At 33.5% G+C, this 26073-nt stretch overlaps 1 protein-coding gene across 2 annotated transcripts; it reads right to left on the minus strand.

The window, feature by feature from the left end:
* Oseg6 (intraflagellar transport protein Oseg6) lies at nt 1-25814 on the minus strand. 2 transcript variants are annotated; one of them, XM_023156636.2, is made up of 16 exons: nt 25641-25814; nt 25175-25551; nt 24339-24549; nt 22272-22558; nt 21979-22222; nt 19229-19474; nt 18531-18803; nt 17898-18045; nt 17638-17845; nt 15220-15317; nt 14662-14944; nt 5095-5860; nt 4073-4529; nt 1887-2185; nt 350-426; nt 1-294 (listed from the first exon to the last, which is right to left on the minus strand). In XM_023156636.2, the coding sequence occupies exons 1-16, from the start codon at nt 25653-25655 to the stop codon at nt 192-194; spliced, it is 4092 nt and encodes a 1363-aa protein (XP_023012404.2). In that variant the 5' UTR covers nt 25656-25814; the 3' UTR covers nt 1-191. The 2 variants fall into 2 exon arrangements, with proteins under 2 accessions (XP_023012404.2, XP_074037796.1); XM_074181695.1 differs by lacking the exons at nt 25175-25551; nt 25641-25814 and having other exon boundaries at nt 24350-24506.
* Between the last annotated feature and the right edge of the window lie 259 nt (nt 25815-26073).

Here is a 26073-nt window from a genome sequence, read left to right on the forward strand (position 1 = left end):
TTCTCAGTGAATTTTAATAGCTAGGAACTGGAAAAATAAATAAATTATCAACAATACCACAACAGACTCAATTTGAAAATAATTGTACCATCAATATTGGACGGAATCAGGATCACTTTTCATCTTATAACTACTGAGTTGAAAAACAATGAGATCATTTGCGTGAAATAAAATGATAACTTTTATGATATCTATTCTACGTTCAAATAAGGTTTGGTGTTTCCTATCTTGAACAATCTCCTAGAGTCGACCTTTTCCGAGCACATAGGACATTGCTCTTCATTCTTTAGGTATCTAAAAAAGAAACGTTCGCAAATTAACCATCAAAAATATCTTTTAGAATACTTACTCAAAGAATTCAGTTAGCAGAGCTGGAAAATCGCATTCGGGACACGCAGTCAAATCAGTATTTAAAATATGGCGACCCTGAGAACAAAAATTTTGTCTGAATTGAAGGGGTTATACAGGCTGATTCACGGTGGATGGCACATTAGACGTTCTGGTGAACCAGACAACGGATCACTTTGAAAATTTAATGGAGGGCATATTCGGACATTCTCTAGCCAACTAAAATATTTTCGACAATGCGGTGTTGCCGCTTCTATTAGAAAGCAGTAGCAACTTTGATTTTTCAAATGGAACACTCTGTATATAATATTATTTTTGGAATCTCCAACAATTGCCCGACAACTTTTCTTGATATTTCCCTATACCTATCTGTTACCGTTTTCGAAATAAAAATTAATTTCAATTTTTTTCTTTGAAAATCATGACTTCTAAAAATGCCGATATCTTTTAGTTAAGAAGTACTATGATATCGAAATTTGGTTTGGAGTTAGGTGATACTTGGACACTTCCCACACGTTAGCCTAATCTCCGTTACTTCAATACAGGGTGGTAAAAAAATACAGTTTTTTCGTTTGCTTGAAAAAGTTGCTGAAATTTGATTATTTTAAATGGAACACCCTGTATATTATTGAAAATTCGGAAAGCTGCTGAAATTTGCTTTCTTTCTATGTATATCATACCTATACCTAACTAGTCAAGTTTCGGACTTATGAACATTTATTTGTGAAAATATCCCTTCAGAATGGTATTTCCATTCGGTATTTGGTAAGCAGGCCATGATTACTATTTGACAGTAGCGTTGTGACATTCTCCTAATAATATCGACATTTTCGTCACTTCAGAAGTTGCAAATACCTTCAAAACGATGGAACAAAACTATTCAAACGAAGTTCTTATGAATTTGTGATGAACCTTATTGTTATCAATAAGTGGAGCCATCTTTTGGAATTTTCATAAAGCTCACAGGTTTCATTAATTTCAACTACGTTCACCAGAATTAAGTAAGTTGGAGCATTTTTTGAAATATTTCATTTGTTTGGGATAGTTGGTCTCTGGCCCTGCCCATGTCTGCTCTGAAGAACGACAAAACTTATTAATACAGAGTGTGTCGATGCTATGAATAACTCGCGCCATCTTTTCGATTTTATAGAAAATTCTCTAGTTGCATTAATACCAACTACGTTCACCAGCCTCAAGTAAGTTGGAATATCCCATCTTAAAGTTGTATAAATTATATCAAAATGAACTTATTACTGCTATTATTGAGTGGAGCCATATATTGGCTACTTTTTGAAAATATTCTCCGAATTTATTATTATTGGTTACAACTATCATCAGTCGAAATGAATAACAGCAGTCAAAATGAAAAATACTGAATATTGACTTTGAAAACAAGACCTCATCTATTGAGAGAGTTTTGCTTCTGACATATCATTTCAAATTGTTCCACTGTCTATCAAAAGTGGCACTTCCTGTTGGCTTTTACACAAACATTGCTGGTTTCATCATTATCAAACGTTTTTTCACTCTTTACTTACCGTAACTATGCAGAAAGGTATATTATTTTTACAGCTGCTGCAAGTGACTTCAGTTTCTGGTAACATATTTTCGCAGTACGGACATGGAGTTAAAGGTTCAACTGGATCACTGATCGGTTCGCCGTCTTTACCGTTTTTCGGCGGTTTTCTAACCACCGCTTCTATTTTCTTACTGTATTTCGCGTCGATACTCCTTCTATATTCAGGGGTCATCAGAGTAGTAGCATATTTGTAAGCCGCATGCCTCAAACCTGCTCTGTGACATTCAATGACAGTTGACGTCAAAATTGGTACCACATCTAAAAAAAAAATCTATAAGAAAGTCATCCTTGTTGACAGTTTCAGCTATTGAAAAAGATGGATCAAAGAATTTGCATCAAATTGAGTATGGGAAATGAGATTTAGTGATCAAAACAACTCAAAATGTTGACAGTGGCATACGGTGATTATACTCCGAGTCAGAAATATATTTACAAGTGCCACAAGCTTTTCATAGAAGGTCGAAAAGATGTGAATGATGACGTTCACCCTGAAAGCCCAAACACATTAATAACCGATGAAAATGTCGAGAAAGTGAAGAAAATTTTCATGGAGAATCATTTCATTTCATCTTTATTTGCCTCAAGAAAATTTTACATTTTATAGACACGTCCAAACCTTAAACCAAATAACTAAAGATAGATGATAGAATAATTTGTAGTCCTGGGAATATAATCGAGGTTGACAATGATTGTGATATGGGATATTGAAGAATAACAAAAACATATATGATCTACATACAAGATAAAATACATTTTAAGGGATGGCTAAATATGAATATATAAAATGTATGAATTATATATAAAACGTAAATGTATAAAATATATGGAGTATGATGTATAAAATGTAAAAAAAATATATAATGTTATTGTATAGAATGTCAAATGAATGAAATATAGATAATATATGGATATATACCGTAACAATAAAATGGGAAGTTATATTCAATCACGGTGATTATCCATGAACAAATGCCAATTTTCAGCGATCAACTGAGTAAATTCTTGAAAGTTGTAAATACAGTTACTAGATGAAATACATTTCAATTTGGATTTGAATATTTTTGTAGGTAAATCTCGAAATTGAGATGGTAAGTTGTTATAGAGTCCCGTATCAATTTTGGTGGTTTTTTGAAGCCTTGTTTTTGGTTCAACCATTCTGGTTTTAAACCTTGTATCATATTCATGTATCTCTTCATGAGTTTCATAGCATTCAATATTATTTTTAATATATATTAGTTTGTGGTATATAATTAAGGCATAAACAGTCATTATCCCTAGAGCTGGAAATAAAGAACTACAACTAGCCTCCCAATTTGACTTTGTAATACATCTTATGGCAGACTTTTGTAAAATTAGTAGTTTAACTATGTATGTTTGAACTGCATTACTCAAAGATAAAGTAGCATACTGAAGGTGTGAGTGGAATAGGCAGTAATAAGAAGTTAGCGCTGCTCTTTGATTTACAAGGTCTTGAACTTTTTTAATAGCAGAAACAGCCTTGGAGAGTAGGAAGTACATTAAGGAAGTTACTGAGGATGTTGACATATCGGTTGGCTCATGCCATACTAATTTTTTGAAAATGTTGGGCAGGAAGCGTGTGGCAGGATTATATATTTCTTGGGATCAATAAACAAATTCTTTTTTTTTTTCTACTACTCAGCAGCCGTATGACATCCGTTTCTCCCAAGTCTTCAGGAAATACTGGGGCCTCATGGGCATGGGCTTATTGCATTTTTTCCCATCTTTTTCATAACACAAACTCAAACAATCTGCCTTGTACTAGTTTGTACAAGGTCCTTGCCGGATGCTTGTTATATTATCCTGGGCATGATTTGGGTTGACCATAACATGTTTGCTTCTTGGAATCCAATGCCTCACACTCGCATTGCCCGCAGTTAAAGTCCCCTTTGTACAGCCCTATTTTGTTCAGGTGGCTAGTGAGTAGCCCTGTAATTGCTTTGAGCCGATCCCTGCTATGGAGATTCTCTACTGCTCCATTTTTGTTTGTGGAAGGTTAAAAAAGAAAAAAAAAAACTCAACGAAGTTCCTACTTCAATTTTTACTGTTGTAGCTAAATCTCTACTTCACCGTCTATCATCTGCCAAAAAATTCAAGCAACATAAATTATAGTAAAATATTACTTACGTGACGGAAACTTGGAGATATTATTAGCAACCCTGATTAACATCCTCGCACCCTTCAGGTGATCTCCTCTGCGTACATGCAACCTCACCAAAATATAACTGTGCAGCAACATCAAGTTGGCATACATCTCATACGGAATCTTGATCCCGTTCTGCTTCAGCTCCTGACACATGGCAAACAGGACGTCGTGGGCGTTCCTGTAGTTGCCGTTGATCTGCTCCTCATTGGCTATGATGAGGGCCGACTTTGATGCGTCTCGGTACTGCTTCTTCGCCATGTAGAGCCTGAATAGGTATTTCGGGTCTTTGGGCAAGCCGTCGGTTTCTCCCAGCAGGAACTCGATCAACGTGTTCGACAAGGAGTCGTCGTTTGATGAAGCGACGACGTCTATGGCAGCGGTAATGGCTTCTTTTTCCTTCGAGTTGGATTTGGCGGCTTTCAGCAGATGCTTCATCGCCTGTAACAAAAACTCGACAAATTTAGTTCGTACTGAAGGATAAGCCTCCCACTAACTAAAGATAGATATTGCCCATACAACTTATGTCTGATTCGCACATCAAACTTCAATTTGAAGAAAGTTGTCACGATGTAGATTAATGGAAGCGTTCTTTTACTTTTTCTTTCACTTTAACGAAAGGATGTGCATGTGTTAACAAACAGTGCAGTCAATATTATTGGTAACATAACCTTGTTTAACCTTGGTCATTTCCATTTGTTTCTTTAATTAAGTTCAATGTTATATTTTCACAAAAAAAATTCAATTGAAAAATATACAGCTCTGAAAAAGTTTAAGCAAAGGAAAGGGACAGAGAAATATAGACATAAATAAGGAGGAGAAGAGAGATGGAGAAATGGGTGTAGTGAGAGAGAGAGAGAGAGAAACTTTTACCAATTTTTCACGTTATTGAAGTAAAATGATACCATTTTATAGGTGTTTTTTCTTTCTATCAGAAGATCGAAAAATTACCAAGTGAATAACAAGAGAAAATATCTGAACTGAAACTACCCACTCTTAAACTCACCTTTTGATAATTCCTAGCATGAAACCAATATTTCCCCGCTAGCAAATAATTCCGTTCGTTCTCAAAGTGCACAGCTACTGCATTGAAGTCCTGGGGTTTAATCTCATCCTCTGAAAATGTATCCAGCAGGATTTCTCCGTACAGCGACATCTTCCCGTTCTGCTTGGCCAAATCAAATGCTTCTTCACAGCATTTTGAGAGCACCAGAAACTTGATAGCCGACGTAACATCGTTCAAGCGTAAAAAGAACTTGGCTACCATTTTAGCGCCTTCGACGCTCTTAGTTTCTTGTACCAACTCTACGGCGATTTCGGGGTTGCTGAGATGATCCAGCTGAAGCCTTATTACGGAATCAAAGTCTTTGGCAATTTCGTAGGCCTTCGCGGCCTCCTCGTACTTTCCCTCGGTTTCTTTTGCCTGAGCGTACTGCAGCTGAATCTTTGTTGAGGTTATGTTGGGTAACAGCTCCCCTACTTTTTCCCAATTCTTTAGCTTGATATAGTTTGAAGCAGCTTTTTCGAACTGCTGGCATCTTTCGTACAGCTGCGCGGCTTCGGAAAGTTGTTTTTTCTTGTCCAAGATCTCTGCACACTCTTTCAGAAGCTGTTTGTCGTCCAGTTCTATGGCGATTGACATACCATGCCGGTAGTTGGAACAGTGCAAGTTCGTTCTTGCTATGCCGGCTTTGCAAGTGAACGTGTGTTCGGGGTTTAAGTTTTCTTGCAAGCCTTTTTCGTAGTGTCTTAGTGCTTCGGAATGATTACCACTAAAAAAAGGAAACAGTAATGGAGAAGTTTATACTTAACATACATAATATGCCATTAGAAAAATCTAAACTTATTGAACAATCTTATGTTATGTATAGAGATGTATCAGAGAGCATAACTTGAAACAACTCTCCTCGACATTGTCCAAAACCAGTTTTGATGAATTATATAACAAAACTGACATAGATGAGAGCTTTCTGGCCTTCATGAATATTATAAGTGATGCTAGCGATAAATGTTGTCCAAACAAAAAACACAAATCGTCCACTAGTAACAAACATAACTGGATAACTTCTGAAGTGAAACAGGCCAGTCTTGATTTGAAAAGTATACATTGGTTATGTGAAAATACAGGCAACGAAGATTCTCGTGCTGCATACAAAAAAGCGAAGAAAGACTATGAATCATTGTCGATTCTCAATATGGTTTCTGCAAAGGCAAGTCCACTCAATCAGCTACTTGGAGATTCTTAGAAATCATATACGCTTCTTTAGATAGTGGTAAGCAAGTTGCAGGAGTATTCTTCGATCTGTCACGTGCGTTCGATTGTTTAAATTTTATATTCATCGAGAGCAAATTATATAATCTAGGATTTAGAGGGGACTTCCTAGAATGGATCATTGAATTTCTTACAGATCGTATGATGTTTGTCAAGATTAAAGATATGAAATCAGACTATCATGATATATGTTCTGGAGTTCCGCAAGGCTCTGTGTTAGGTCCACTAATCTTTCTGTTGTTTGTAAATGATCTGCCTACTTATTTCACCTGTAATGAATATGCTCCCACTCTTTTTGCAGATGACATGTCTTTAGCTGTATCAGCAGAGAGTCAGGAGGAATTAAAATCAAAAACAGAGGAATTAATATCACTGTTCTTAAATTGGTGTGAAATGAACAATCTGATTGTAAACTTGACCAAAACAAAATATATCTATTTTAATTTAAAAAACGATCTGAAAAAGCAATCGCTTGCCTTACTAATCAATGGAATGGCACTGGCATGCACAAGCTGTACAAAATTCCTTGGCGTTCATGTAGACAACTGTTTGAAGTGGTCTGACCATATCACAGTTGTATGTAAAAAAAATCAATCAAGGGTATTATGCAATCTCAAAAATTGGGAATTGTATGCCTTTACACGCCATTTTAGATGTATATTACAGTCTGGTCTATAGCCACCTAAGTTATAATGTGGTCCTATGGGGAAACAGTGTTGACAAAGATAGGGTTTTCATTGCTCAAAAAAAGTTATTAGGAAATTACTAGGCATCCCTTGGAGGGAATCATGCAAGACATTTCTCATTAGTCATCAAATTTTAACCTTTCCCTGCATCTAAATCTTTAAAATACTTTTATATGTTCGCGAATGTATAACAGACTGTACTAAGAACTCATTCTATCATAGCTACCCAACTCGATATGCAGAGGAGTTGAGCATTCTTAAACATAAAACTATAAAATTTGAACATTCTCCCAAATATATGGGAATAAAATTATTCAATCGGTTACCAGACCATTTCAAACAGACGAACACTGTAGCATTTAAAAAAACAGTTTGAACATTGCTTCTTTCTAAGGCCTACTATAGTATTGGTGAATTTCTCTCGGACCATCTCGACTGAATGAGTTCATGCGGCTTTGGCATGACATATTCAATTTTTATAACTACAATTGTTTTAATTTTTGTAATTCTGACTTTTATTGTATAAATTTTTATTCAAAATGAATCTTCTACTTCGAATAATTAAATGTCATGAAACAAGTGTCTTCATCTTTCGTGTCCAGATATGTTTCAACTGGACATATAACCTCACGGTTTGGACATATAACCTCACGGCAATTATTGTGGGAAATTTTACATACTGTTAACATGTCATACATTATTTTCTATATTGAAAGAAATATATGTAAAGTGAATTCGAGTTTTATCAAGGAGATTACGTACAGCGCCATCTGCCCGCAAATAGATCAAGCAATAATGTCGATATATCAAGGAGGTTACGTTTAACGCCATCTGCCCGCGAATAGATCAAACAATGTCGATAATTCTGTCAAATACAGATCAACGAGCATTTAAACGAGAATAAATATGAAATGAAAAGAAGAGTTACAAACAAAGAAACATACATACATACAGGTGAAGCTAATAAAAGCGTGATAAAATAATAATAAAAATATCCTTTATTCAAATGAAGAAATACATGTAAAGTGAGTTCTTGTTATTTGCCGATGACCTGAAAATTTTCAAGGTTGTAGAAAGTGTCCATGATGCTAATCTTCTTCAGAGTGATATAAACTCCATTTCTGATTGGTGTGAAGCAAACTGTCTTTATCTCAACACAAAGAAACGCTACTCAATGATGTTCAGTAGGTCTCGATCACCAATCAAATTTAAATACTTTTTGAATGATGAAATGTTGGAATGTATTTTTTATTTATTTATTTTATTTATTGTTAGATGCCAAGCTTTGTTTCAACAATCATGTGAATTCTGTTTCTATGAGAGCTCTAAAAATGCCCGTCTTTATTGTGAGATCATCAACCAATATTTCTCCATTCACAACCAAAGTATTATATTGCTCTTTAGTACGCCCTATCATAGAGTATAACACCATCATCTGGAGTCCCTACTACCATAAGTATAAACAACAATTAGAAAATGTGCAAAATAAATTTCTAAGGACCATGGCTTACAAACTAGGGTTGGTTATAGGTGAATACAGTTACAGTGAAGTGATGAGTATATTATCTCTGTCGTGTCTTGAGGATAGAAGAACAACTGCGACATTGGTTTATCTATTCAAAATTATATCTGGTCTCATTGATTGTCCGGAAATTCTATCTCTTATCAACTTCAACGTTCCACAGAGGTCCACTAGACAAAAAAAGCTATTTTTTACACCATATCACTCAACCAACTATGGTTATCATTCTCCTTTATCTGAAATGTTGAGACTGGGAAATAACTACTGTGAGAAAGTCAATTTTTTCTGTGATAATCAAAATACTTTTAAAAAACAAGTCTCGCTCATTAGTCATATAAATGTATTTTATTAGTTAATACTGTCATTGTTTTTATTGTCTTTTATTACACACATAAAGGTATTTATAATTATTAGTATAGTATAGTATATGCTTTTATTGTTACACAATTTATTGTAAACAAATATTGGGGTTCAGCCGTAAATAAATAAATTATACCAAGGAGATTACGTACAGCGCCATCTGCCCGCGAATAGATTTATTTATTTATAAACGGGTTACCCCAATACAGTTAGAAATAACATATATGTTGCGACGTTTAACTTATGCACTATATCACATTGAAATATTCGAGATGGGTGTATAAAAACCATAGTTAGTTGAGTGATGTGGTACAACAAATAAGTTTTTTTGTCTGGTTTGTCTATTTGGAACATTGAATGGTATAACAGATAGAACTTCCGGACAATCGATTATGCCAGAGATTATTTTGAAGAGATAAACCAACGATATCATAATCCTGCGATCACTTAGACTAGGTAGACTCATCAAGTTCATTCCTTCATTGTAGTTATATTCACCAACAACTAGACCTAGTTAGTATGCTATGATTTTCAGAAATTTTCTTTGTAAATTTTCTATTTGATGGATAGATATACTTATAGTATGGATTCCAAATTATGGTATTGTATTCAACAATGGATCTGACTAGAGAGCAGTATAAAACTTTTATATAGATCAAGCAATAATGTCGAACATACAAACATACATACAAACATACATACATTCATACAGGTGAAGCTAATAAAAGCGTGTTGAAAAAGGGCAAACTTTTTGAAACAACCTAATATTTCATCACAAAAATAAACATCTTTTGAGTTTTGCGACATTGCTGATCAAAATTATGAATTTATTCTTTGTTCTTTGTTGGTGATAAACAAAGTGGACAGGAACGGCTTCAATAATATTTTTAATAAAATATAAATTTATTTTGATAAACCTTGAGTAGAGGTAAAAACTAATAAACATGGCAAATTTCAATTTCAAATGCTGCAAACAAAAGACCGCACCATCATATTATGTTTGTATTAAATGCATTTCTATATTCCACAAAGCATGTGCCCTAAGAAATAGTCGAAAAGTGAGCTTTATTGAAAATCATAAAGTAATATGCTGTGAAACTGAAAACCTGTCATATAAGGATGAGATCTTGGAAGAAAAGTCATTGTTGGAAGAAAGTGTATTAAAATTGACACAGGAACAAGAAGTACAAAACACATATATAGAAAAGTTGAAGAAGGATGCCAAATTTTATATGGACGAAGCTTTAAATAATGAAAAGGAACTGAGTGAGCTGATAGAAAAACAAAAAAAACATATTTCTGAAGCAAAAGAACAAATAAAACAGCTTACAAGTAAATTAGAAGATGTTCGTAATGAAAATTCAAAATTACAGGAAGTTATTGGTGCTGCAAATGGCAAGCAAATGATAAACATTGGGTGTCAGACAATCCTCCCAAACAGGAAACAAATAGCATGTCAAACAGAACAAACACAAACAGAAAAAAAAGCTAGTGCAACACAATCACTTGAAGATGAAGATTTTTCAAAATACAAAGACCAGAGTACCCCAAGCATACGAAACGACATTCCTGTAATAAAGAGCAGGATGTTGATAGTTGCAGGTTCAAATGGGAAGGATTTAGCAAATATTGTATTAAGGCAATCAAATAAGTATGCCGTACAAGCAATAATAAAATCAAATGCCCCAGATGATGAACTCATAAAAACTGCTGTATACTATTCTTCTAGCTTTACAAGAAACGACATTGTGCTCATATGGACTAAAATCCTCCATCTTCAACTTATCGAGACATATATCGAGAAACTAATGCATACAAACCCTATAATCATCACTAGACCATACAGATACGACCAAATATATAAAAACCATGGAATATATATGGAAAACTTAGCATTCGTCAAGGCTGTGTTTAATAGAACCAATGAACTTGGGCTTGTTTTTGAATGTAATTCTGCACTAAGGAAGACAAATTATCACACAGATGGATTCACTATAAATAGGATTGGAAAGTGGTATCTGATGCAATCTCTACTTCGTCATATAGATAAGCACTTTACTTGGATTAACAAGTTTATGAAGATATGCTGTGTATCTGTAGAAAAAGAAAATGAAGTAGTTCAAACGTACTCTAAATCAGATGCAGAAACAAACAACAAAAAATTTTCAGTGAATTTAGAAAACAATACTATTTCTGGTGATATTTTAGTGATGAACTCAAGTGTTGAGGGGACAAACAAACAAAAAAATTTTTTATACCCCAGACTATCACAGCTCAATCTGCAACAAATGTAAGAAAGGTTCTACTAAATAATATAAACGTTAGTAAAGATAGTGTGTGTCATGTAAATGTCCAGGGATTTTTTAACAACTATAGCTCTATCGAGGTTTTTGCTGATGAAAATAAATTGGATTTTTTATGTTTTTCTGAACACTGGATAACAAAAGATTATGGGTTAGTTTATTTGAGAGGCTATAAAGTAGGAGCAATTTATTGTCGGGAAAATCATGAACGAGGGGGTGTACTGATTTTAGTAAAAGAAAACACAAATTGTAATGAACTAGAGTCTATAAAAAAGTTATCTGTAGAGTGTCATGTAGAGATCTGTGCAATTTTCTATCGTAAAAATACAACTAAAGTCACTATCATAACCGCATACAGACCACCAAGTGGGGACCCTCGAGTTTTTTTTAAATTGTCTATCGCAGGCATTAGCAATAGCGGAGTGCAGATCTAACTTTACTATATTGTGTGGAGATTTCAACATAAATTACCTAGCACCAGAAGATAGTAACACTAAACTGCTCAGTGACCTTTTCAAGTCTTACCAACTTAATATAAACTCTATAGGCCCCACTAGGATTTTTACAAATATAAATGGACACACAAGCCGAACATGCATTGACTACATGACATCTACCTATTCAGATCATTACTATGAATGCAAGTTAAAACAACCAAATATAGCAGACCATCTGTCACATATTCTTACATTTCAGATAAGTAAAAATCACGTTAAGGAAGAAAATAAAAAACAAATAGTTTATAAGCGTCAGTTAAATCCTGAAAATATAAATGAATTCAAAATAAGGCTAAATAGTATAATCTGGTTTCCTCAACTATATGATATGAAGATTGATGTCAGCTTTTCATATTTCTTGGAATCTGTTTCCTGGTGTTTTAATGTCTCATGCCCAGAAAGATGTCTCACTGTAAAAAATCATTCTAAAACCTGGGTTACAAATGATATTATCCAGAAGGGAAAACAATTGAGAGAAATGTTTAGAAATATCAAAGCTTCTAAGGAAGCAGATGCCAGAAGTTTAACTTTATATCAAAACAGTTTAAAAGAACATAAAAAAAACTTGAAAGAGGCTAAAATCAATTATTTCAACAACAAAATTCTGAATGCAGACAATAAGACCAAAGCAACATGGAACATTATAAATAATGAACTAGGAAGGAAGAGTAGATCATCGAACAAAATTATCAGTATTTTAAAAAATGATCAAGAAATTACAGACCCAAATGAAATAACAGAATTGTTTGCTTACAATTTCTCAAATGCTGCCAAATTTGCAACTGAAAAAAACTTTGGTCAAAATATGGCACTGCCTTGTACAGTCTCAAGGAATCACCATATAATTCATCCTTTCCAAAATGATCCTATAAGCGAATCTGAGGTGCTAAGCACACTGAAAATATTAAAAAATAAAAAGTCTACTGGATTGGATGAGTTGTCAATAGAAACAATAAAAAAAATAATCGATGTGGTGATTACCCCTTTGACTTATTTATTTAATCAGTCTTTTTTGCAAGGATACTTTCCCGAAGAATTCAAAAAGGCATTAGTAATACCTCTTTTCAAAAAAGGCGATCGCTCGGTAGTAGAAAATTATAGGCAAATCTCTTTGCTCTGCTCACTGTCTAAATTATTTGAAAAAATAGTCGCAAATAGGATTACGCATTATTTGGCAGAAAATAATATACTGTGCAAAGATCAACATGGATTCAGAAAGAGTAAATCAATTGAAACTGCAACATATCACTTACTGAATTATATCTACAAAGAAGTGGATTCGAATAATTTTGTAATGTCTTTATTTTTTGATCTAACAAAAGCGTTTGACACAGTGTCTCCTGAATTTCTAGTTGCAAAACTGACCCAACTTAGGTTCCCGAATAACTTGTTACAATGGATTGAATCTTACCTCAAAGGGCGTACCATGACTGTAAAATGTGAAAATGTTAGATCAAGGTGCAACGACGTTAAGCTTGGAGTGCCACAGGGGTCAGTGCTTGGACCATTGCTTTTTTTGTTGTATGCAAATTATTTGTCAGAATATCTGAAAGATTGCCACCTTACCATGTTTGCGGATGATACCACTATCACAGTTACAGGGGGAAATATTGATGTACTGCTTAGTAAGGTAAAATGCATAATCGATAGTTTTAGCTCCTGGTGTCAGCGAAACAGATTAATATTAAACTCCACAAAAACTGTAATAGTAAATTTCTATAATAGGAAAAATAATGTTCCAGATGACCTACAAACTATTGACGAAATAAAGATTAGTAGCGAAATAAAATTTTTAGGAACTTACTTGGATGAAAGCTTATCATGGGATCTGCAAATAAAAGATGTCTGCAACAAATTAAACAAGACATTCTTTGCTTTAAGGCAAATGAAATCATGCATGGACACAGCAGGTCTACTAGAAATCTATTTTGCTATGGCATATTCACATATATCCCTCAATATCATAGCATGGGGTTGCAGTAATGAATTCATCAGAGTATTCGTAGCACAAAAGCGCATTGTTAGACTAATTTTCAGCATTGAACACCGAGACAGCTGTAAACCAGTATTCGTTAGGGAAAAATTATTACCGGCTCCCTCCATATACATTCTTAAATGTATAGGATTTGCTAGATCTAACATCCATGAACTAGAAACAAACGCAACGGTGCACAGTTACAACACACGTCATGGTGATGTTTTGCGTATTCCAAGTCATAAGTCAACGAAATATAAAAAGTCCCCTTTGTATAATGCCATAAATCTGTATAATAAATTACCAGAGCAGATCAAACAAATTACCTCTGATAAAGTGTTTCATGGTAGAGTAAAGCAATTGCTGCTGCAAAAATGTTACTATAGTTGTGATGAATTCCTGGAAGATGATTTCTGTTGAGCAATGATTTTACTAATTTTTTTTTTTCCTCTTACTATTATTTAGTGTTATCTTCGACGCCTGTTCCATATTTTTACTAAGGAATTTATATACGTGTCTTGTCTATATATGTGTATGTATGTGTGTATGTTTATATATGTGGGTGTGTGTATGTGTGTATATATGCATATATGTATATATACATATATGATAAATGAAATACCTACCTATTTTATTCGTATCACACTGTTATTATGTTCTATATATATATATATATATTAATTTTAAGTTATTGACATACCATATGTACATACTGTACCTCAGTGGCAAATAAATAAATAAATAAATAAATAAATAAATATACCCAGCTCTCACCAAAAAAACTTTTGCTTGTAAATATTATTGAGTAACGCGAACCCCTTTACAAGCATTTCTTTCAACATATAGATATTAATCAAGCAACCATCATTCATCACAAGAGAGAACATCTAGATTATGTTTGTAGACAACTATTATTCAAATAGATTTGTCAATCAACGTTATTGTTTTTATTACTTACACAAACTCCAGCTGCTGAGCATACTCTCTAGAAATCATCGCTACTTGTTCGGGTGCCATTCTTTTCGCCAGCTGAAGCGCCTGATCCCACTGCAACAGATCTCTTCGCATATCCAATGCTGCTTCTGGATGGCTTGATTGCAGAAACCACTCTTGGGCTTTATCATACTCATTCAAATACATTGACATGTATCCACACAAAAGTTTGTAGTCCTCAATGTCAGATATACTTTCCAAATTCCAAACCATGGAGACATCCTCTAAGTATTTGTAGATTCTCAAGGCTAAAAAAACATCAGTAATATGTTATTATTGATCAGAGGTAACTTGATGATTTCATATTCCTTTGGATGAGAACTAAGAGAAATCAACAATACACAGTGAAAAATAATGACGTACAGTACACAAATATCCAGTTGAAAGCAACTGGTATTCTTCTATTCAATCTTTTTTTTTATAAAAATAGCATCTTCTACTGAATATTTAATCAAACAGTTTTTCCCTTCAAATTTCAAGTTGTGCAAATCATACCCCATAGTAAATTCGAAAAATATCTCACCTGTTTCGATTTCCAAATATTTGAGTGTTTCTGCTGCCAACCTCCTTTGAAGATCTGTAGACTTCAACAGAATACTTGTTTCAAATGCGGAAGTAAATCTATAATGAATTAATAATAATTAGAATATCACAGGCAGTATTCCAAAATACCCAGTATATTGTTTGAAATACAATCATTTGGAGAAATTGAAATATTTTCAAAGAGATTTATTCAACATATTGTGATAAAGGATGACATTGGGCAAACACGGTAGACTTTCAAAATTCGTTTCAAAGCACATACTAGTATGAGACATCCGTATTGGTAAGTCAGAAAAGGTCTTTAGATTTTATTCACTGTTAACTGACACTGTCTACGACAATATTTGTCTACTATATAGATTATTTTACTATAGAAATAGCTAAGAGTGGAAAAATGTTGACATGGGTCTGATTACATTTAGTTTTTATGCACTAAAGTAGCAACAAAGCAAAGACTTAGTTCTTAGCTGAAAATATTTCTTACTGTGTAAGTATAACTTTGTAACCTATATTAAACACAATATTTTCATAGAATTGACTCTTTCCTTCATCTCTTCTCCAAATTCAGAGCAAAATAGGATAACAATTTGCTATTGTCATACAAACGTTCGAAACAAAGTTTATGAAAATAATTTTACTCTGGTTGAAGAAGTCAGCATTTGTGAGCCAAGATTTATGGCACATATGAAGTCAATTCAAATGTCATAAAAACTGAATAGTTACCGAACATTGGCAGTTTTTTTGTATGGCATGGGCGGCGTGGTATAATTTATAAGGTCACATAGTTTTATGTGGAAGGTTTTTATATGGTATTAACTAGTAAATTCATCAGACCGGCTACATTAGTCTCTTATTTAGCTGTTAGGATTGACTTCGTATAGACTATACACTGATCAAAGTCAAATATCTTATAGATCATTTTAAGATATTACTCTCTGTAATCAGCGAATAGAACTGTTAAAATCGGCTTTTTTCTTAACTAGCTGTCGCCCACTGCGAATGACAACCCTCACAAGTCGAAACTTGTGCGAGCTAGGGATTGAAAAGGTCTTACATTTTAACGTGCGATCCGTACCATGGATGCAGTTTATGGCTAACATTTGTGGGTATATCATTATTGTACCTTATGATCAGCGAAGATTGAAAAGAGATCTCTATGATAGGCTTTGTTTTGAGTTTCAACTGTTGACTTTGCTTTTTTCCAAATTACTACTAGTAAGTTAAATAAAAAAAAATCTGTTTAAAATCTGTTTTTCCGTTAATCAGCTGTCGCCCCCATACAAATGACAACTCTCAGAAGTTGAGAAACTTGTTCGAGCTAAGGACTACCGAGGACTTACCTTTTAACGTGTGATTCCTAACACGGTAGCTCAACATAAACCATATTTATATGGTTGTTTGTTATATGTTTTAGTAACAACATCAGAAACAGACATAGTATAAAAATTTTGCTTTAACCTAACATCCTATTTACTGAACATTAACAGTTAGAATTCACCAATCTACCTGGTATATGTATCATCATATTTCTGGAATTTCCTATACAGGGCTTTTCATGATGAGCGTTAATTAACCGTTTCTCGCAAACTATTCAACGGATCAACCTGAAAATTCCACAGAAATAGAAATTATGTGAACAAAGTTAATCTAAAATTGGATGTAGAGCTCAAAAATGTTGAAATATACAGGGTGTTCCATTTGAAAAAATTGAGTTCCACCCTTTTTTTCATGAGATCAAAGTATCTGCATTTTTTGAAGACCCTGTATAAGGCAAATGAAAAATGACTTGGAGTGAAGATCCTCATAGTATCACTCCACTACATTTCAAATTTGATCGTTTTAGTGCAAGAGAGTTCAAGATTATCAGCATTTATAAAAGTTCATGTTTGGTAAAAAAAATATCGAAATTGATTTATATCTTCTAAACGGTAATAGATAGGTATAGGGAAATAGTATATGAATTTGTTGATAAAGTAATATTGAATCATATATGATATTATATATGGGGTGTTCCATTTGAAAAATCAAAGAAGCCGCTACTTTATAGTAGAAGCAACAACGCCGCTTCGTCTGAAATATTTTAGGCGTGTAGGTCATATTGATTTATACATACTGTGAAATTTTCAGGTTGATCCGTCAAATAGTTTGTCAGAAACGGCTAATTACCGGTCATCATGAAAAGCCCTGTATATCCAACAGAAATTCCTAAATATGAAGACTCATTAGAAAAACAATTGGAAAATAGGTGAAATACTGTACTGTACTGTACTGTAGTTATTACTATCGACATTTTGACTGTCACTTACCAGGGAATACAAAAAAAAAAAAAAGAAAAAAATGCTTTTTCAACAAACAGGTTAATTGATACTCTGAAATATTTTACATTTCTCTAACTCACCTATGTAGAGCCAACTGTTTGTTGAAATTAGTTTCCAAAACAACTGGATCCCTACCATTTATACCAATTTGCACGGAGTCATGAGTGCTCAATGACAGCTGAGCCAACTGCCCATTAGAAGTACCAGACATAACCTCACCTGCATACATCAACAAAGGCGTCTGCTTGGTAACCAAAGCAGTCTGGCCGATCCTTTTCACAAAAGAACCTACAAATCAGTGAATTCATTGGGTGGAATCCGCGGAAAGATTTTTATTTACCATCAATTGAATGTTTGACGTAGATGTAAGTGGAAATTTCTTGTTCCTCATGGACAATGAAAATGTTTCTGTCGGTGATGTTGCTGTCCCATGTTATTCCCAGCACCTTGTTTGGCAGTGACGGTATAGGTACTGTTTCCATTGAAACCTCCAAAAGAATTGAACAACTTAGAGCCCATACAGCTAGCCAACAGATTTTTTTAGTTTAATGGCACAAGTATTTGAAATTCAGACTAGTTGGAGTAAATCTTTCAGTTTTCCCGAAGATGTTCTGAATTTTGTACATTTACACAGTTTCTGAAAGGTACAATTCAATTTTCTGGACTTTTTTTAAGCTTTTTTGTGAATTAATTTTTAGAATATTAGAAATACCATATAGTGTACCCATAGATTTTATAAGGAGATGCGCTGAGAGAATTATATAATATACAGGGTGTTCCATTCGAAGTTTGACCATATCCGGTACAGAAAAATTGATGAGAATAATTTTTACCATAATTAAATGAATTCATAACTTTTAGACACCCTGTATCATATACACCCAACACACGTTACAATTATAAGTGTTTTGAATGAACATGCCATATCCTGAAATAGTAAACTGAATAATTTCATACACTAAACTATACTCACAGCATTGAAAACATAACCATTAGTTTTGATATCGATAAATATCAATCTAGTGCCGGCAGGATCGACATAAATATTTGCGATTCCTACAATATGTTTGAACTCCATGGCCTTTGTCCAATCTTCCAAATAAAAATACACAATTTGACCCGTGTTTGTCGCGTAAATCAGAAAATCTGTTGTCAACTCATGACAAGTAATCACTGTTGATTCAGTATTGCTATCAGGGAAGATAATAGACTCCTTCTCCTCTTGACTAGCTTCAGAAGGTTCGATCTGTTAAAAAATGTGAAGGACTCAAAATAATCCAGTGAGCAATTATAAATGTATAATAAAATTAAATTCAACATTTTAAACGTATAGCAGCGTTGCCTTTAGAAAAAAAAGTGGTGAGCAAAATGGGTTTTTGGATATCTTTGCATTAATATCGGTTAACTAGGTATCAATGTAAGAATTTCATTAATAACGAATGAAGCAAATGAGAATTCATGAAAACAAAATTATAACTTCTGAAATCCAGTATTTCAATTCGTTATTTGAAACTCACTATGATCAGTTCACTATGTCGTGGAATGAAATACACAAAGCCACCTGGACATTCTAGGTACTGAATATTTCTAGAAAAACTATCGAGACTGAATGAGCTGAATAATATTTCTTCAGAGCAGAGAATTAATCATCTTACTTTTCTTTATACATACCAAATGAAGCTGAAGTCGTCCCTCAAATAATGCACAGGCATATTCAGAATTTAGCTTCATACTGGACACTGCTCCTATATACTGCCTCCCTTTGAGTTTGAGAGGGGCCTCTTCATTACCAGGTTGAGATTTCGTCAGATCATAAAACCAAACGCTGTTATTCATACCCGCCGCTAGATGGTACTGGCCTACTGCTATGAAACTAGGCTCTAGTTCCAGCGTGACAGGAATGGCCTTCAGTTTTGTCTGAAAATAATACTCTGATACATCTGTGGATTCTCAACGTACTTTGTGAAACATTTTTTATTTACATATTTTTATATATTTTGATAGTGCTTGTCATCCCGAATAGAATAGAAAAAATTTGAGGTCAACAGCATTTACCGTTATCAAGTTACACGACTTCAAAACTGAGCGTTTGTAAAAAGCTAGTGTGACGTCATGGGATATGTGCGCTTGTCGAAACAGCGTCTGAACCACGTCTGAACTGTTATAAAGTGAAGCATTTAATGTTTGGGATTTGGATGATGATGTGTTCAGTCCAGAAACGTGTTATTGAGTTTTATCATTAGACACTAATAATTATAAGTTATCCTTGCAATGAAAAAATGTGAAAATGGGCATATTTATCAAGTTCTTTAGATAAGTATACTCGAGATATATTCTCTGGACATCAAACTTTATAATATATCACCTGAAAATCAGAAAAACTCAAGTGAACAGAGTTTCAAAGCTAATTTGAATAATTATTTGCTAGATCGCTGTTTCTACTCAGTAGAGGAATGTGTAGCAACTATATCCGTATCATGTCTTACCTCACATACCAACTCTTGGATATTTGTTAGATCATATTCACAAAACATTTCTTTTAAATAATATCTTGCCTATCACGTCTCCACCTTTTCGCTCATCATCCAATGGAGCGGCGAAAAATGCTGTAGAAAACGTCAAGAATACATTGGGAACAGATGAAAATGGTAATTCAATTCCGATTTTGAATAATTTTTTAAATGATTATCATTCCACGTTGCACTCAACCGCCAAGATGAGTCCAGCAAAACTATTGTTCAATATAAATTGTGAAATGAATTTGATACCTATTTTATATTTTATATTGTTTTGTCTTTAGATAAATTTATATGTAACTACCTGTATACTTACTTATTTTTATTTGTATTTTTTAATATTGGTCTTGTAAGAAAGTTAATAATAATTTTTTGAATATTACTACATGTAATTTTGTATGTAAATTATGTTTTCCTATTTTCAATAAACTGTTATTATTATTATTACAAATTGTGAACTGAATTTGATACCAATTTTATATTTTATATTGCTTTGTCTTTAGATAAATTTATATGTAACTACCTGTATACTTATTTTTATTTGTATTTTTTTATATTGGTGTTGTCAGAAAGTCAATGTAAATTTTTTTCTTAATATTTCTACATTTAATTTTTGTACGTAAATTAGGTTTCCTATTTTCAATAAACTATTATTATAAATTTGCACACACGTTTTGATAATCTTCTAACAGGTAGCAGAACGAATTTGAAAAGAGCACGTTACATAACTCAAGAAAAACCTTTCATGATTATAGGAAGAAAGGTGTCGCCGAACGAATAAGAGCAATTATAGTAATAAAAATAGGAAATGTCATGTATGTAGTAAAAAATCCAGAATTGGATGACATTGAGTGGAAAAGACATCTGAACCTGTCTAAAAAGTTTCATGTATGAGATTCTGAGTTGCCATCTTCAGTCAATACCTCAAAATATATACTTTATTGTATATATATTGTATATATACTTTATTGTAATATACTTTATTGTCCAAGAAATCAAGTTTATATTGACGAAGCACGTTAGGAAAAAGAATTGTTAAAGAGTGCTTTTTTAAATATACAAAATATTTACAAAAGTAGAAAAACCCTTTACTAATCAGTTGAAAAATAAACATATGTCAAATATAGATAAAATGAGTGGGTATAGGAAAAAATCACATAAAAATTTTCAATTTTGAACAATAAATAAAGAAATTTGGAACAATCATGAAATACAAATCAATTCAAAGAACTAAGATTATAAAAAAAAGGAAAGAAGAAAAAAAAATCACATCAAAGGTGCTGCTTCGTTCCCTCCTGTTCATAAAAGAGGACATATGCCTCATTGCTCACAAATGATTTTGGCGAAATTGGGAACACGTGTGAATCGTTGTATTCATGCCATGTGCCACTATATGGGTGTCTGCAATATGCTGTATAGATTATAACGACAAGGAGCCACATTGTCTGCTGCATAACTGCTCATATCTAATCCATCCGAAGAAAAGTCAATGGAAACATTCAATTTGCCTCTGAACCTTTCAGTTGGAGAGAATCTTTTCAAATGAATTACTAAAATACGGGGAAACTTATAGATTGATAAGGACTTTGTACATTGTCTCCTTTGCTTGCACCTCAAACACATGGGTTTTTCATCTCCATCCATGAAATAGCTATTGAGGCTCTCAAATATATTATAATTGTTTATTCAGAAGAGCAAATGTAGGACATTTGTTTGAACCATCCTGTAAGTTCAATAATGAATAGAAGATGCTTGGTCTGTGGAATCTGAAACTACTACTGTTGAAATGGTTGTAAAACAGAAGCTTGAGTTGCGAAGAGACCACAATACAAAAAAAAATTTGGCTGTCACAAAACAGAAACTAGAGGTAATTCTGATATATTGTCAAACTGTGAAAACCCTTACCTTATCTGAACTGTAGTTATACAGGCTCACTTCTGTTAGACTAGAAAGAATAGCGATCCTTGGCGGACAAACAGACGTCAAAACAGGCATGAATGATACGTAAACATTTAGAGAACCCCCTCTAGTACAAACACCTAGAAGCTGTCCGTCAGAGCTCCAAGCGATACGATCAATACCCGCTTCCTGTGCCAATGTCAATACACTGGACGTTTCTTGCAAATTGGTCAAGTCATGAATTTTAACACTGAAAAATGTACAAGAAGTACAAAGTACGGTTCTCTGGAGTATCTTACGTGTTATCACCGCAGGATGCTGCCTTGTCAGTTACCTCACATATGGCTATATCTGTCAGGGAATTCTTGTGGTTGCGGATCTGGAACAATTCTTGTCCTACTTCTTTGATGTGAGTAGAAATCGCAATGAAATAGCCTGCTGTAAATCCCAGCAAAATATATCCATCTCCAAACCATTTATAGTTTATGATTGCACCATAATGGGGTTGAAAAGCTAGTTCTATGGGATTTTCTGGATCTATCATATTGTATAGGTACAAAGTTTTCTTTCCAACCAACAGACTGATCTAAAATATAAAACGAAATAAGAAGAGAAGAATAATTGAATAGTTTATTTGACTACATTGTACACAGCTGCAAATTTATAGCAAGCCACAAAATTAAAATATCAACAAACTCTCAAGATATGGTGTAAGAGGAATACCCCTATCCTTACTAAACTCATACTTATATAAGAGAAGGTAAGTAGTCAAAGTTGGAAAAAGTCTAAGTACTGAAAGAAATATTGAGGATGTGGTACCACAGGGATCCATTCTAGGACCCTTCTTGTATTTAGCTTTTGCCAATGACTTGTCAGTGTACCTAAATAAGAACTCGGCCATTCACTGTACGTGTTATGCTGATGATACTAATATATTAATTATTGAAAACGATATGGACTCCGCGAAAAACACAGCTCTTGAGACCTACAAAAAAGTTATAATGTGGTCAAAGAAAAACAATTTAATCTTGAATGAAGCCAAAACTAGCTTGTTAAATTTCAAGATGAATACCGGACAACAATAAGGGTTGAATCTGTTTGTTGATACTGCTCTAGAATTGAACCTAACCTAGTCAACAAAAATGTTGGGTGTTGTTTTTGATGACAAACTTCAATGGAGGACACATATTGACCACTTATGTAATAAACTTAGAAAAGCCTGTTATTCTCTTAGGTTTCTCTCCCAGCATTGTGGTCAAAGTATTTTATTAACTGTCTATTATGCAAACTTCAATTCGCATCTTAGATACGGCATCCTCAACTGGGGCACATCCTCTACCGTGTCTCGTGTGTTTTGTATACAAAAGTATGCTATTAGGATCATTACTAAGTTGGGCTAGAGAGATTCCTGTAGAGAAACTTTTCAGAATTTGAAAATATTAACGCTAGCAGGAGTATATATAAAGGGAGCTTGCACATATATCTATCGAAATAAAAACACATTAGCTGCTAACAGAGCCTATCATAATCATTCAACTTGGAATGCCCACTTAGTATAACCTAGTCAACATCGCACTGCTCTTTCCAATAAAAGTTTTGAGTTTCAGGGCTGCAAACTTTTTAATAAACTCCCCAACAATATCAGAAATTCTGAAAATGTACACATCTTTAAATTAAGACTGAAGCAACTTCTTCTGACGAAAGAACTGCTACAATATTGATGACTTTTATCTGTAATCCAATACTATATGTGTGTATAGGAAAGAATTATTTATTATTATATTTATGTGGTATACATCTGTGTATGTTGTATGTTTGTATGCGTATGTGTGTATATGTATATATGTGTGTATGTGTATATGTGTGTGTGTATATATATATATAGATATATATATATATATATATATATATATATATATATATATATATATATATATATATATATATATATATTTACTTTATAACTTTCTGACATTATCTATTTCGTACAGTTTTATTTATTTTCAATATTGTACATTGACGTTTTCCTCTTTTTCATTTGTATTTCTGCTCCTGTGGTTATACAAATCAATCTTAGTAAATAAAGAGATTATTATTATTATTATAATGAAAGTAAGGTTGAGTATTGATATATCAAAAAGGTTACCCCTTTAAAATAGTTCCCATGTTAAAATAAATAATAATAAACAGCAATAATAAAATTATGAAATGAGTGGTTTTTATTTGCTTGTTATCTCTGAATTTCCCGGATTGTTTACCCCTAAAAAGAATTGGGTTGGTTGCTGTTTTCCGAGATGAATACATACAATGTATGTTTTGAATTCAAATTGCATTTCCAGTGAATAAAACATTTTCTACAGGCTTACTGTGTTCTCACCACCAACTCTCTCATCCGTTTTCATTTCTGAAAAATGAATTTCTGAGGGTTCAGCTCTCAAATTTACTACTCTCAGAGTGTCCCCATCAACATTACTGACAGAAATGGTCTTGTCATCAGAACCTAGAGCTAACAAATTATCACTGTTCCAAGCTCCACAAGTTATTTTCTTTGAATGTTTTCCTAATATAGGGGTACGTCTGTAAAATAATAACTAATTAGTTATCGATGAATATAACATCAATTAACATTTTGAAAGCCATGGGTGTATCCGAATTTTGATCAATATTTTTTCCTCAAAATTGGTTTTTCAAAACTGTAATGTATGTACTATTGTAACAATAAATTGTGAAAATCAGAAAATACTAATGAAACAAAGAAATAATTTATTTATAGTTTACCTTGTTCCTATGGAAAATGTTGTATAGGTGAAACTTCAAGTTCCTCTGAAGGTATAGAAAAAACATGTCATCTTGAATATATAAGTAGAAGACAGATAACAAGAGCAGATTCTTAAATCAACAGGGGATGTCGCTATATAATGATGATGCAATAATTGTGACCAGAGAATCTCATGACGAAGTGAAGAACTCAGAGAATCTGCTTATGTAGTCTCTTAAAAAAATAAGGTGAATGTTCAAATTTCCCGGCCTACGTACATTCGATTACAATTTTTTATATTTTTTATGTTGGTTTCCTCGTCTCGAACATATGCTCACAGTTTAAGCTGTTTATGTTTTGTTTGTTTATCACTATGGATATAACTGGCATCCAAAATGTTAATTAAGAAATAAATTCTCATGTACTGAGTACCAGAATACCTACTTTGAAGTGTTATGATTATAAATCGAGACATTTCCCTTCGAACTACCCATAGCTAATATCGCAGTCGTTTTTGCCCATACCAAGCAAGTCATTGTATCCTTCAAACCAACATCTACAATGTTCTTCTTGGTCGTATTCGAATCCCACAATATCAACTGAGAAGACTGACATATGATAGCTAGGATGTCGCCCTCGCAATCCCAAGAGAATCCAGTGCAGAGGCTTGGCAGTCTTATCCGTTCTTGAACTTCTCCGTAGCGATCGAATATATTAACCATAGAATCGATGCCTGTTGTCGCCAGATACATTCCCGAACCTTTCTGCCAGGCGATATAAATGTCTCCGGAGCCGTGAGGCTGTTCAAGTCGAAAAAGAATCTGCAAATTAATTAATTTTCAAAATACCCATTTGTGAAAGATTGGTGGAATGATTTTCTGTAGCCAAATTCGATTTGCTTGAGTTTTACCTTTTCTGTGGTCATTTTGAAGATTAGGAAAGAAAGTATGGATTATTGATAATTTTTTTCAGGTTTTTTAACAATACAAACACTTTTGTTTTCATCTCATATAGGACACGAGAGTTGGTTTTAGGTTAGAACCATCTGTTATGATTAAAATTTAGAAATCTAAGAAACTATGTGAAACAAAACGTAATGGTTCGTGTGTTGAGAATGTCCATCAAAATTCAATTTATCAACAGAGTGAAACGATTCCTTTGAAATAGTATAGCATAAAAAAGAAATGTGCCTTTAAAATTTAAAGGTCTGTCAGTCTACAATCACATTTTGTCTCTATTCTAAAATTTCAGTCATTTCATCAGAAAATCAGGCAAAAATCATGTCAAAAGTGAGACTGACGATTCCACTTGGAAAAATGAAAATTCCAACTTCTAATGCTCTC

This window comes from Leptinotarsa decemlineata, unplaced genomic scaffold (assembly GCF_025532065.1).
Source record: "Leptinotarsa decemlineata unplaced genomic scaffold, Ldec_3_MD MMD2_tig00026314_RagTag_RagTag, whole genome shotgun sequence".
NCBI classification, from domain to species: Eukaryota; Metazoa; Arthropoda; class Insecta; order Coleoptera; family Chrysomelidae; genus Leptinotarsa; species Leptinotarsa decemlineata.

What these genes read in the sequence shown, in the direction of transcription:
- Oseg6 (XM_023156636.2), bottom strand. An exon ending in ATATTTGGAAATCGAAACAG is followed by an intron (nt 14,945 to 15,219) that starts GTGAGATATTTT and finishes ATGTTTTTTTAG; the next exon opens with CCTTGAGAATCTACAAATAC. An exon ending in TATCTCCAAGTTTCCGTCAC is followed by an intron (nt 2,186 to 4,072) that starts GTAAGTAATATT and finishes TTTTTTTTTTAG; the next exon opens with ATGTGGTACCAATTTTGACG.